Source organism: Hyperolius riggenbachi, chromosome 8 (assembly GCF_040937935.1).
Source record: "Hyperolius riggenbachi isolate aHypRig1 chromosome 8, aHypRig1.pri, whole genome shotgun sequence".
NCBI classification, from domain to species: domain Eukaryota; kingdom Metazoa; phylum Chordata; class Amphibia; order Anura; family Hyperoliidae; genus Hyperolius; species Hyperolius riggenbachi.
The window spans coordinates 90,693,803-90,708,905 of record NC_090653.1 but is presented as its reverse complement, the minus strand read 5'-3'; the positions used below and the strand labels follow the sequence as shown (position 1 = coordinate 90,708,905).

Here is a 15,103-nt window from a genome sequence, read left to right as displayed (position 1 = left end):
GCTGTGGAGAAGGCTCCTTTGTGTACAAGTGGTCACAGGTTTCTCATTCCGCTTTAGGAAATGAGAATCAGGAGTGAACCATTATTGCACTATTAATAAGTCAGCCTTTTGGGGCCAATTTAATACATTAACATAAGTACACGCATGATGGAATTTGCTTTTTGTGCTGGAATATGTGTTTCTTACCTGGTGAGGGCAGTGTTGCATAGCATTGCACTTGGAGGCTATCCTACACCATAGCGGCTAACATAAACCACACAAAAATAATTTAACTGTATACATGACATAGTTGTTTACAGTTCAGCTGCATAGCTAAAACATTCAAAGTAGGTGATTTGTGTTTTTTTTTTTTTTTTAACTGAATTTGAAAAGGAAACTCGTTTATAAATGCAAAAGCTATAAAGCAAACTGGATAACTAAAAGTACACTAAAAAAAATCAGTTTCAGAGGGCCAAGGATCCTTACTTTCAGCCCACTGTCACTGGGTCACTAATTGTTCTATAGCCATGCATTGTGAGAATGCTTTTAGTACAAACTCATAACTGAACCATAGGGAAACCTAGACATTACCTTGTACATCAATTGCTTGACTATAACTGGGCCAGAGGGGCCCAGGTACATTTTTTTTTTTTTTATTCTGCTGCAGATCTCCCTGCCAGAATTATTTATTTCAGGTTTTAGGATCTGAAAGAGTGGAAAAGAAATTGCACCTCCTTTTAGACCCTAAAATCTGGAAAGAATCAGAACGGCAAGGGGGTTAAATCCTTTTTCAGGAATATCTTTATAAAGGATAAAAGCCTTGCTGAGAATTCCCTATGAAGAGATGGACTAGTCCAAAACCTGTCGCTTCTGTCAGATTTCTACTACCTACCGTAAGTGACAGCAACATAGGAGAAAAGTAATTTATGGCTCATTTTACTCTGGAAAAAAACATCCTTATTTGTATATGTTTGCACATATTTTAAATTTTACAGTTGTTCGCTGTAGTGCCTCTTTAATGAAAATTAAGTTTGTAGTGAGAAGACTTGTGTTATATGGGGATGTCTCCAACATTTAAAGGACCACTATCATAAAACATTTTAATAATGAATAGTTTCTCCCAGAGTAAAAATGCGCTATAAATTACTTTTCTCCTATGTTACTGTCACTTACAATATGAATAGTGTTTCTCACAGTTTTCTTTATTTCCAAACACACTTAGTAAATGGCAATTGCGCAGTCCAACTGCCAGAATAGCATGTAAACAGTTAGCAAGCCTGATCAGCATCTTTGTATAGATCCTTTCCAGGGACTGCTTCTGTATAGAATAAATTAAATGCTGAGAATACCCCTTGAACAGATGGACTAATGAAAAACCTGTCAGTTCCATCTGATTTCTACGAACTTCTGTAAGTGACAGTAGAAAAGTAATTTATGGCTCATTTTACTCTGGAAGATAAATACTACTTATTTGTATGTGCTTACAAGTACCGGTGTGTTAATTTTACAATATTCTGCGATAGTGGTCCTTTTAAGCACTTCACCTCCAAAGGTTTTTCCCCTTAAAAAAACAGAGCAATTTTCACCTGTCTGCGCTCCTTCCATTCCTTCGCATGTAACTTTATTACTACTTTTTACAACGCAACCGTCTCTATCTTTTGGTTTTTTTTGCCACCAATTAGGCTTTCTTTGGGGGGTAGTTTTGTCTAAGAATTATTTTAGTCGAGCTGCAATTTAGCAGGAAAAATAAGAAAAAATGGAAATTATTTCTCAGTTTTCAGACAGTATAGTTTGACAATACTACATGCTACCGTAATTAAAACCCACACATTTTATCTGCTCATTTGTCCCGGTTATTGCAATGTTTAAAATATTTCCCTAGTACAATGTATGTGGCCAATATTTTATTTGGAATTAAAGCTGCATTTTTTTTCAGTTTTGCATCCGTCACTATTTACAAGCCCATAGTTTCAAAATTAGCAGTAATATACCCTCTTGACTTACATATTAAAGTTCAGTCCCTAAGGTAACTATGTACATTTTTTTTTTTTATTGTAATTTTTGTATTTTTAAATACAAAAAAAGGTAATTATGGGATAGTGTAATGTGTTAATTTAAAATGTATTTGTGCGTCTTTTTTAAATTAAATGTATGTAGGTGTAATTTTACTATTTGGCCATAAGATGTCTTTGTTCATTACTTTCTAATGTGTCTCTATATAGTATGCTAAATATGAAGTAATGCGTGTGGAAGTAAACAAATGAATGCGGCATCTCTTTGATGCCTGCGACCATTCATATACGCGGACAGAGATTAATGAATGGGAACTGAATTCCCATTAATTCATCTCCCGTCTAACGATCAGCGGCAATAACGCGCGGTACAGTGATGGTGGTCAAGCGAAAGTGCGTGGCTGGAAGGGTCGTATTAGCTATGTCCCTGCAAGGGGGAGAGGGAATTTGCAGGGACGTAGTTACTCGTCCCAGAGGAGGGGAAGTGGTTAAACTGACGAATTAAAATTTCCGGACTTCGCAGCCTTTATTGCCTTCTGTAACTCCTTTGGAGAGCGACTCTAATTTTCTAGTACAGGTGACTAGTAATGGGCAGACCTTTTTCATACAGAAATCTCTACTGTCCCAGAGAGGGAATTAAATGTAGCTAATCAAAGCCTCCTAGATGCAGTTTAATTAGCTTGCTGTCAGGTAATCTGCAGCTGCTGGCTTTTAATGGGCTCCTTTTCTTTCTCTTGCTGGGTCGGTGGAAATTTTGTATGTTAGAGGTAGTGGCACACTAGGTAGAATATAACTAGTATTGCAGAAAATGCCCATGTAAATACACATATAAATACATGTGTATATACATGTATAAATACATGAGTATGTGCGTTTTCAAAATTCTTAACTTGTTGCATAATTTTCAAATACATGTAAAACGCACATAATGTATCTCAATGGAATCGAAAAGCACTGCATTTTTACATTTTATTGTTTTTAATTTTTTTTTTTTTGATGCTGTATTTTTCTCAATTGATAAAGGGAAATTCTAACAAAAGCTCTGAAAAATTAAAAGCACTATGGAGAAAACGTGATTTATTTTTTTTTCACACTGCATAGTGTGTTCCAACCAGAAACTTTTGCTCATTACTGCTGGTTGTATAACCAGAGATTAGGAGGGGAAAGGTAGGGAGAGCAGAGGGATGGATTTAAATAATTCAATAGCCAGAGGCTCCCCAGATCATTGTCAGGCCCACCATCCCAGTGCAGGATCCCTCTTCATTTCCTAGCTGCGCTTCTGGCCTTGCCACACATCCAGATGGGGCATGCACAAGTAATGTCCGTGCATGCACAATAGAGTGAAGCTACTCCTGCACAGCATTTTTACTCCGTGCATGAGCACATCGATCTATTGTACATGCACAGACCTTACTCTTGCATGCCCAGTCCAGATTCGCTTGTCCACAGCTGTGAGTGCAGCCAGAAGAAACTTTCTACAAGGATAGGTTTAGAGGAACCCTTCACTGGAAGGGTGGGCTGTAGATAAGAAGCTAACACACCACTCTGGATCCTAATGAGGCTTCCCTTGCTGTTCCCTGGTTCCACATTGCCACTCAGTGACCCTTCAAAGATTACCGATGAAGGCTTGCCTGTAACCTGATTGTGGCCACACTCTTCTTCAAGCACACATGTGCCCGTACTTTGCCTACACAGTAAGCCGGAGACGCTCCGGCTGAAGAGGCTTCCCTCGCCTTAGGTAAGTTTCTGAACCTGAGCTTCGACCCATGTTCTCTTAAGTATTAAAAAAATAATACTTTAAAAATATGTAAATGGTATTTATGTCAATGACCAAGCAGTTATATAAAGTGCCAACTTATTGTATTTTGCATAAGTAAATAAACATTCTCACAACTGTGCAGTGAACGATGTATTTTTCACTACAGGGAGACCATTTTTGGTAAAATGTGGAACCTAACATCAGACTTCTCCCGAGGAGACACTGCTTACACCAAGCTAGCTCTTGATCGGCACACAGACACCAGCTACTTCCAGGAGCCTTGTGGGTAAGGTGTGTGTGTGTGTGTGTGTGTGTGTGTGTGTGTGTGTGTGTGTGTGTGTGTGTGTGTGTGTGTGTATCTAGTCACATCACCCTTGCGTGAGAGCTGCACTAACACTCGTGTAACTGGGTTGCTTCTTATTTCTTATTTATTTATTAAGCGCCAACATGTTACGCAGCGCTGGACATTAATTTAGGTTACAGACAATATTTAGGGGTGACATACAGCAATATGACAATACAGGAATACAAGAAAACCAGATCACACAGCACAGTATGAGTACATGGTAATGCTTAGTCAGTCACTGGAGGGGAGCATGGAGATTAGGCAAGTTAGGTTCACTCAGATGCATAGCATGGGTTCACAGTAATGGAGGTGCATGATCAGGTAGGACACAAAAGGAGGACCCTGCCCAAAGGCTTACAATCTAGAGGGAGCGGTAGGGACATGAAAGGTAGGGGACCAGAGTTCAGCTGTGGGTTTAGAGCACTTGTGAGGGGTAGTAGGCCAGAGTGAAAAGGTGAGTTTTGAGGGCTTTCTTGAAGATGTTGAAGGAGGGGGCTGCCCTAATGGGTGGAGGTAGGGAGTTCCATAGTGTTGGAGCAGCTCTTGAGAAGTCCTGGAGGCGTGCATGGGACTGGGTGATGTGGGGGGGCGGTTAGGCGAAGTTCATTGGAAGAGCGGAGTGAGCGGCTAGGTGTGTACCTCTGAGCTTCTTCAGCAGATATAACCTTTTCTGGTCTGTGTATGCTGATGACCATAAAACATGCATTCAATAAAGCATACCTATCTTTTTAGAGTTCTATAGAAGCGGCCAGACACCTATGGTACTAGCTCCCAGCATCCTTAGCAAGGATCGATAACTACCAAGGCAGTTCTTTGCAAAAAAAAAAAAAAAGCACTGGAATTTGGTTGCCTCCAGAGACCGTAATGAGAAATGACTATTGCAGCACTCAGTCATTTGAGCACTGGCGAGAGATGGGGCCCAAATTGTGATTAAAAGCAGTGCAATTCAGCCGCCTGCAATAGCTGGCAGCTGAATAGCGTTTTACCCCAGTGTCCACGGCGGCCTGGAGAGGGAATAGTAATTCCACCGGACTGTTTCAGGAGCAGGGTGAGACTTTTTTTTGCTTTACCCTACGCCCACATTTCCCAGTGCCTTAATTACATGCACGTGTTTTTTGGCAATGGGGAAAAGTAGTCCATGGCGGCCTTACAAAACATGGACTTTGTTGCACAGGTCAGTTTATTCATGCTATTAAGCTCCTGTTGCCAACACTGATTCTGTGAATATCCGATCTACACTTCAGGAGCGAACCCCCACCCAACAGTCAGCGTTGCCTGTGTTTTTATGTATGGATTCATTTTTTCTTCTTTGAATTTGATGAATGTCTGTCTTTTCCGCAACCCCCAGCCCTCCTCCCCTTAGAGACCTGAGAACTGTACAGAGGAGGGAGGGGGGCACATGAAACCAGAGAACTGTATAAGGGAAGAAGGACCACTAGACACCAAAAAAACTCGGGGGTGTATTACACCGAAGAGCTTTGAGTGAGAGAGGGGGTGTTCAGTTTTGGCCCACTTTGTATTTGAATTTTGCCACTCCGGCTCTGTATAATCTTTTAAAAATAACTTTTTCCAGCCATCATATAAGACACCATAGTGGTGCTCTGCCTCCTCCTGTGGAAACACTAAAACAAGGACATTATAAAAGGCCCCTCCCTCCTCCTCAGTTCATATAAATGTAACCAAAGTGTGAAACCAGTTTAATTTTGAGTTTCTGCAGTTAAAACCTCTATCTATGGTTATACAGTAGAGGGGAGCATGGTTATCTGGCTGTCTATTTGTATCCCTGCTGGTCACCTCTGTCTTATGGTTATGCGGTAGAGGGAGGCATGGTTATGGTATCCACACATGGTACAATAATGTTCAATTTTCCTTTGTTTTGGTTAAAAAACAAAAAAAAAACAAATAAGTTGAAAAGAATTATTATATAATTATATATATATATATATATATATATATATATATATATATATATATATATATATATATATATATATATATATATATATATATATATATATATATATATATATAATATATATATTTTTTGATAAAAAAAAACAAACAATTATCCTGTTTTTTTTTTTGTTTTTTTTTCCAATAAAAATCCGATCAGACGTGTTGGTACGATTAGATAATTTTAGTTTGGTTATTCCATTCATTTATATCAAATATAAAGATTTTTCCATGAATGGGCACCTTTACATAGATGTCTACGGTCTTCATCCCCGCTGTGCGTTTGGCAGTGGTCAGGGTTGGGCTGGAGGGTCCACCTGAGTGGGGCATGGCTTCCTCCGGCATATTCCGATCTACATTGCGCAGCCACGAAAGGGCAAAATTGACATCACGTGGCCATGCTAGAGGTTATGGAAGAGGCAGAAGTTCAAGTAAGAGGTATTTCCATCAGTATCTTGACGCTCATGGGTGCAGCTATGAGCTGATAAGGCATGGTGTCTCACAGCTGTGTTCCAGAAGGCTACAGTAACTTGTGGCATCCCTCGTGCAGTTTAAAGATGAAGACCACGGCCTTGATTCGCAAGAGTGCTAACTGATAGCACGTCCGTTTTCGCGCAAATTTACGCGCTACGCGCGGTCGCGAATTTTTCCGCGAAATGGCCGTGCTATCAGTTAGCACTCTTTTGTGAATCAAGGCCCACTTGTCAATATGTCAAACTGTTGGTGTTGGTCAATGGGAGGGGGAAAAAAAAGATGGAGACCGCATCCACATAAATGGTTGTGGGAAGTTTTGTTGAGAGTAAAGCTCAGCAGGCCCAGAATACACCCCAAGGGGTGAGAACTTGGTCTGATGGCTAAATTGCATGGCATGCGTTTCTTTTCCAGGTAAGGCAACAAGGTCTTTCTGATTTTGTTTTCTCTAAATTAGTAGACTAAAACTGAGAGCAAAACAGTGTAGAAAGCCCCATTATAAGAGGTGTCTTCAATGCAATACAAAGTTAGTATTCGAGTACCCTAAGATTTTGTGCCAGTTATGTACTGACTTTGATTGCAGAAGAACATTTCAATATAGGTGTAATGGATTCAGTTAAATTAGAGCTGCAGGAGACCGTTTTAAGCAATCCTTTGTACATGTCACTCCTGGCCCATCAACCTCCCCTCCCGACCTTTTTGGAGGAAGAGGTAGGTTGGGGCTGAGGAGACAAACTAGCTTATAAAAGCAGTTTATTCAACTGAACAAGTTAAGGAGCCTGTTTTGGAAGTTACAGTGCAGGATGAGGTGTATTCAGGGTTAGCACTACCTGAAAGTAGAGTATTTTCTGTACATCAGTCCTTTTTTTAAGGATATAATTAATAGGCAATGGCAGTTTCCTGATTGTAGGCTGTCTGTACCTAAATCTGCCAGGCATAAATGTCCGTTTGCACCATACTTTTGTGATGCATAGGTTAAGTGTCCAAAATTGGACATCTAAGTTTTTGAAAGTTTTGGATCTGTTTCTAAGATACTGGTACCCTAAAAAAAAATGAGTTGGACAAAAGGGTAGGGGTATTATTGCGTTTGATCAGTAGATATGGCTCCCATTGGGATGATTTTCATAAAATATTGATAAAGAATTGGGGCATTCTTACAGCCTTTCCTGAAATATGCAAAATTGTGGGTCCTAGACCACTTCTTACAGCACAACGAGCCCCCAATTTAAAAGACAAACTTGTCCATAGTGAATATGTGAAGGATTCTTCCACATGGCTTGATAGACCTATTCCTAGGGACTTATCGCTGTTCAAAGCAGGGCTGTGGAGTCTGAGTCGTGGAGTTGGGCAATTTTGGGTGCCTGGAGTCGGAGTCGGGAAAAAATGCTCCGACTCCTAATAAATTTGTAACTGTAATTAAAATAGAAAATATGATAAAATGTTCTATTTTTCAGATAATAGTCATTAAAAATAATGTGTATATATACAGTAATAGCTGTGCTTAGTCCACAAAAATGAAATAAACCAATCAAAATTAGTTACTTGTGCTGCTTCAATAAAGCAGTCCCCGTATTTTTTAAGTCAGACATACATATCTGATTGTGACTGTATATATGATGTGTACACAGGAATCTCTTATAAATACTAAATAACATCTATGCTGTAAGAATAAAGCCTGATGTGTAGCTGTGTCACTAATAGAGATGGTCAATGAGATGGAAATAATTCTGCATTGATGCTGATTTATGCAAATGTATGCACTCCCTTTGCTGATGAAATCAAATAATTTGATATGTTGTTAAAATTTGGTTTGGTGACTACAAATTAAAGGGTACCTGAGACGGATGAAAAGTAAAGTTTTATGCATACCTGGGGCTTCCTCCAGCCCCCTTCAGGCTAATCAGTCCCTCGCTGTCCTCCACCACCCGGATCTTCTGCTATGAGTCCTGGTAATTCAGCCAGTCAGCGCTGTCCGGCCGCATGCCGCTCCCACAGCCAGGAACATTCTGCACCTGCGCAATAGTGCTGCACAGGTGTAGTATGCTCCTGGCGGCGGAGTGTGTGCATGCGCACTACGCCCGACTGGCTCAAGTACCTGGACTCATAGCAGAAGATCCAGGTGGTGGAGGAGGACAACGAGGGACTGATTATCCTGAAGGTGGCTGGAGGAAGCCCCAGGTCTGTATAAAACTTTAATTTCATCTGTCTCAGGTTTACTTTGTTACACAGTAGTACTGTACTCTACATATGCACTCCCCCAGAGCTGCAGGGAATCCACTGAGAATGCTGTGCACATTGAACACAGAGGTGTTGTCTGTCACCCATAAACCTTGTTCAGATTGTGCATGAAGAATGTGTAATAGAGGAAGAATCTCCTAATTCCCCTGCAGAGTACCTGCACATCATTCTTACAAGTACCCACACTTACATTGCCTAGGGCCTGATAGATGTTGGTTGTTCCGGTTTGTACCTTTTACAAGTACTCTTACCAAGGACTAGTTTTAGTCTAAAGGGAATAAATATAGTAGTCTACATATCCTTCTCACTTCAGTTGTCTTGTAAAATTCCTAAGCGTTGGCAGTTAGGAGACGAATTTTATGTTACATACTTTTAATCAACAAAATTGTAATATGCAAATTAGAGGAGTCAGAGTCGAGGAGTCAGTGGAATCCTAAACTGAGGAGTCGGTGGATTTTTGGACCGACTCCACAGCCCTGGTTCAAAGTGCAGATTATGTTCATACATAGAACAGATGGTAAACACTTTTGGAATAGCTCTGGAACTAAATCCTATGAGATAAGGTTCCATATCAACTGTCAGACCACGAAGGTGATTTTATATGATCAAATGCCCTTGTGGTCTGAAGTATATAGGTAAATCCAAAAGGATGATGAAAGATGGGGTGTTGGAGCATCTGAGATTAACTGAAGATGGTGAAATGGAGAAGTTTCCTTTCAGCACGTTATGCTGAGGTACATAATTGTGAGTTGACTGACACCAAAGTGAAGGGAATCTATAGCCTGGATGTCTCGGAGTAGAGGTGATTTTTCACAATCTGTTGAATTGTAAAGATGCCATGTGGATATACAAGTTGGATACGTTGTATCCACATGGCCTCAATAGAGAATTAGATCTACAAGCCTTTTTGAGAATGGGTGCTTTTTACTGAGAGGGCTAAGGTCCCTCCCCTTATTACCATATATGCTGACTGGTATGGATGTGTTAGAACTAAGTTTAGTTAGCTTGCTGTTTATTGGATTCAAATTTATGCAATTTAATCCTATTTAAACTATGTCCCTTTAAGGGGCTTGACGGTTAATTGGGTGGGTGATGCATTAACGCAAGAAACAAGAACTGACATCACTTTCCCGTTTACCTGTGCCTCCATAAAATTTGATGAATTATTCCTTCTCATGAGGACTACTTTATTCAAACTTTGAAAATCTATGGTTTAACTTATGACAAGTTTGAATTAGAGATTCCACTCCCTGAAATTAAATGTAAAAAGTAACTGTGCCAACAAGAACTTCTGGTAGTCATGGTGATACTGGGATAGTGACGTAAGTGGAGGGCGGAGCCTTTGAATGCAATAAGATGCTAGATTGAAGATTAGCGCCTCACACCTTAAGGAAACGCCCACGGCATGAAACGCGTCGGTGAGCGGAGCCTAACCACGTTTGGCCAGCACGTCGCAGGTCTTCCTGTAAGCCCGGGTGACCCGCACCATGAGACCGGGACATAGTTACATAGTTATTTTGGCTGAAAAAAGACATACGTCCATCGAGTTCAACCAGTACAAAGTACAACTCCAGCCCGTCCCCCACATACCCCTGTTGATCCAGAGGAAGGCGAAAAAAACCCCACCAGGCATGGTCCAATTAGCCCCAAATGGGAAAAATTCCTTCCTGACTCCAGATGGCAATCAGATAAAATCCCTGGATCAACATCATTAGGCATAACCTAGTAATTGTAGCCATGGATGTCTTTCAACGCAAGGAAAGCATCTAAGCCCCCTTTAAATGCAGGTATAGAGTTTGCCATAACGACTTCCTGTGGCAATGCATTCCACATCTTAACCACTCTTACTGTAAAGAACCCTTTCCTAAATAAATGGCTAAAACGTTTTTCCTCCATGCGCAGCTCATGTCCTCTAGTCCTTTGAGAAGGCCTAGGGACAAAAAGCTCATCCGCCAAGCTATTATATTGCCCTCTAATGTATTTATACATGTTAATTAGATCTCCTCTAAGGCGTCTTTTCTCTAGACTAAATAAACCCAGTTTATCTAACCTTTCTTGGTAAGCGAGACCTTCCATCCCACGTATCAATTTTGTTGCTCGTCTCTGCACCTGCTCTAAAACTGCAATATCTTTTTTGTAATGTGGTGCCCAGAACTGAATTCCATATTCCAGATGTGGCCTTACTAGAGAGTTAAACAGGGGCAATATTATGCTAGCATCTCGAGTTTTTATTTCCCTTTTAATGCATCCCAAAATTTTGTTCGCTTTAGCTGCAGCGGCTTGGCATTGAGTACGATTATTTAACTTGTTGTCGATGAGTACTCCGAAGTCCTTCTCCAAGTTTGATGTTCCCAACTGTATCCCATTTATTTTGTATGGTGCTAGACCATTGGTACGACCAAAATGCATGACTTTACATTTGTCAACATTGAATTTCATCTGCCATGTATGTGCCCATATAGCCATCCTATCCAGATCCTGTTGCAATATGACACTATCTTCCTGAGAGTTGATGATTCTGCACAATTTTGTATCATCTGCAAAAATAGCAACATTGCTCACTACTGCATCTACTAGGTCATTAATAAATAAATTGAAGAGCACTGGACCCAGTACAGACCCCTGTGGGACCCCACTGCTAACAGTCTCCCATTTTGAGTACGATCCATTGACCACAACTCTTTGTTTTCTGTCCATTAGCCAGTTCCCTATCCATGCACACAAACTCTTCCCCAGTCCTTGCATCCTCAACTTTTGCACCAGACTTCTGTGGGGAACAGTGTCGAAGGCCTTTGCAAAGTCCAAGTATATCACATCTACAGCATTCCCAATATCCATATTAGCATTCACTACCTCATAAAAGCTGAGCATGTTAGTCAAACAGGACCTGTCTTTAGTAAACCCATGTTGATGCTGAGAAATAAGATTATTTTCTACTATGAAGTCATGTATAGTATCTCTTAGTAACCCCTCAAATAGTTTGCATACAACTGATGTTAAGCTTACAGGTCTATATTTCCTGGATCAGATTTTTTGCCCTTCTTAAATAATGGGAAAACGTGGGCTGTACGCCAATCCACTGGGACTCTGCTAGTTGCAAGAGAGTCACAAAAGATAAGATAAAGGGGCTTAGCTATAACTGAACTTCTCTTAGGACCCGAGGATGCATGCCATCCGGGCCAGGTGCCTTGTCTATTTTTAATTTATTTAGTCTTGCCTTTACTTCTTCCTGTGTTAAGTATTTAATATTACAGTTAGAAGATTGAGACTCTTCTGCCTCTGTAATTTGCAACAGTGCTGTTTCCTAATGCGAAGACTGTCTCCTCCGCTACGCTGGGACGCCAGTCGGCATGAAGATAGCATTTAACCGGTGTACACTCATGGACTCCGTCATCCAGATGGAATACACCTTGTATCATTATTGAAAGTGGCTTGCAGCATATGGTGAGACTGAACTTGCACTTTATGTATTATATGGACCAGGGATGTGGAGTTGGAGCAATATTTGAGTGCCTGGAGTCGGGGAAAAAATGCAGACTCTGACTCCTAATGAATTTAAGGTGTAATTAAAATAGAAAATATGATAAAATGTTCTATTTCGCAGATAAGTTATCATAAATGTCTATATACAGTATTAGCTCTGCTTAGTCCACAAAAATGAAATAAACCAATCAAAAATGTGTTACTTGTTCTGCTTCAATAAAGCAGCCTCCGTATTTTTAAAGTCAGATGTACATATCTAATTGTGACTGTATAGATGTGTACACAGGAATTTCTTATATATACTAAACATCTATGCTGTAAGAACAAAGCCTGGTCAATGAGATGGAAATAATTCTGCGCTAATGCTGGTTTATGCACTTGTTTGCTCATGAAATCCAATAATTTGATATGTGGTTAAAATTTAGTTTGACTACGAATGAAAGGGTACCTGAAACAGATGGAAAAACGTGTGTGTGTGTGTGTGTGCGTGTGCGTGTGTGTGCGTGTGTGTGCGTGTGTGTGTGGTGTGTTTTTTTTTTTTTTTTTTTTTTTTACATACCTGGGGCTTCCTCCAGCCCCCTTCAGGCTAGCCAGTCCCTCTCTGTCCTCCTCCGCCACCTGGATCTACAGCTATGAGTCCCGGTAATTCAGCCAGTCAGCGCAGTCCGGGCGCGTGCCGCTTCCACAGCCAGGAGCGTGCTGCGCAGGTGTAGTACGCTCCCGGCGGCGGAGTGTGTGCATGCGCACTACGCCAGACTGGCTCAAGTACCTGGACTCATAGCAGAAGATCCAGGTGGCGGAGGAGGACAGTGAGGGACTGATTAGCCTGAAGGGTTGTTTCACACCAAAAAATTGTTTGATAATTGTGTTGCGTAAAAGACCGCTGTGTATGGGGCTTTAGGGATACTCTAGTGTTTCAGATCCTTAACTGACAGAACACAGAGGACTAAGCCACTGATGCCACAGTACTTAAGTACTTAAAGATAACACAACCTCCTCACCAGTGACCTTTAGCAAAGGAGGATTCAAGAATGGCATTTATTTAAGGCTATTCGTAGGATTACATCACTTAAACAGAAAATATTCCATCAGTGGGACTTATCATTGGTATTAGATGCATTATCAAGAGTACCTTTTGAGCCAATTGCAGACATAGTTGTGAAAGGATTAACTCTTAAGCTGGTATTGCTAGTTGCAGTTATGTCAGCGAGGTTGGGTGATCTTCAAGCTCTGTCAGTCCAGTTCCTTTCAGTCTTTCCTGACCAATGTTTTCAGGCTGGTTCCAGACTATACTATCTTCCAATGGTTGTATCTGATTTCAACAGGTCTCAGAATATCTTCCTGCCTTCTTTCTTGCAAGAAGGATTAGTGAAGAGTTAAGAGTTAATTTGCTTAGATGCCAGAAGAACAAAGCTCACTTATCTTAACAGAGCTAGAGCTTTTAGGAAAACAGTCAGATTGTTTCAAAGCTTTCCACCCCTTGTTCTTTCCAGAAAACAGTACAGACAATAGCCAGATGGATTTGCCAGGCTATAGCATAAGTATATGAAGTTACAAAGGTTACATCCCATGTTCAGGTTAGAGCCCATTCCACATGCTCCTTGGCTACCTCTTTTGCTGGAAGGGCTGGGGCCACTGTACAGCAAACATGGACAAGTCTGTCTACATTTGTGAAATGCTACAGGGTTGATGTCCTGTCTCTGCAAGACCTATCATTTGGCAGAAAAGTGCCTCAGGCCTAGTTATTCCCTAGGCAGGCGAAAGTATTCCTTGCTTGTCTCTCCAATGGTGTCCCATATGATGGCTGTAGAAAAGCACCTGTTAGACTTACCAGTAACAGTGTTTTTTTGCCAGCATGTGGGACACCACCTATTACCCTTCCCTATTTTGTGCCCCTTTTCTGGAGATATTTTTTATAGATTGATGAATTGGGTAAGGTCCTCTTTTCAGGTGTCTTGGTGTTGGGGGCCCTCTTGTCTTGGTTTCATGCTTTGGTTACTTTTATACAAACTGAGGAGGTGTAACATTCTTACCTTCCAGCGGCAGGTCCTGCGGTTTCTCCGGCGTGGTCCGGGTGAGCGGCGGGACTTCGCAGCTGACATCCTCTGGCGGCATCCCCAGCGTCCCTCCGGCGGTGAGTTCCGGCGTGCGTGCGACCAAACGCACGCGCAACTGCCGATAAGCCTTATAGACTTAGGAGGATCTAGCGGAGGTCAGCAGTGATGTCACTGAAGTGACATCACTATGGGAGTGGTTTGTGGGGAAATAAGATCTGTATATAAGGCCAGTGCTTTCAGTCATTCACTAGCCTTAATACTAATCAGTGTGCTGGTTTCAGGTCTAGCTAGAAAGCCATTATGAGATACATTGATATATTGTGTAGACGCACAATATACAGTTGTGTTCAAAATTATTCAACCCCCACTGAAATTGAGTGTTTTGGCCAGTTTGACATGGATTTTGATCATTTCAGTCATCTTGTTTACAATTAAATCAAAGCGGCACTTGTAAGTCAGACAAATATAACCTAACATTTATAATGAAATGACCACAAATGTCTTTTCTGTGCTCACATCATTATCAGTTTTATTCAACCCCCAAGTTAGAGTTGGGCGAACTGTTAGCGCAACTGCAGCCGAACTGTTCGGCTGCCCAACCTGTCATGTGGCTGTGGCTCTTACTACTTCCGGGTCGCAATGACCCGGAGTAGTACGTCTGCGCTGGCCCGGCGGAGCGCGTCCTAGATCGCGCTCCCGTTGCCGGGCACTCTCTGCGCATGTGTGTGACGTCACTCATGACGTCACACACATGCGCAGAGAGTGCCCGGCAACGGGAGCGCGATCTAGGACGTGCTCCGCCGGG

General features: G+C 41.4%; 1 protein-coding gene across 2 annotated transcripts in view; it reads left to right on the top strand.

Annotated features, from left to right (window-relative positions):
* Positions 1-15,103, top strand: part of TMLHE (trimethyllysine hydroxylase, epsilon) — a 76,419-nt gene that overhangs the window by 43,775 nt on the left and 17,541 nt on the right. For both annotated transcript variants that reach the window (XM_068249542.1, XM_068249543.1), the window contains one exon: positions 3,917-4,036. In XM_068249542.1, coding sequence (XP_068105643.1) covers positions 3,917-4,036 — 120 coding nt within the window. The remainder of the gene's footprint in view (positions 1-3,916; positions 4,037-15,103) is intronic.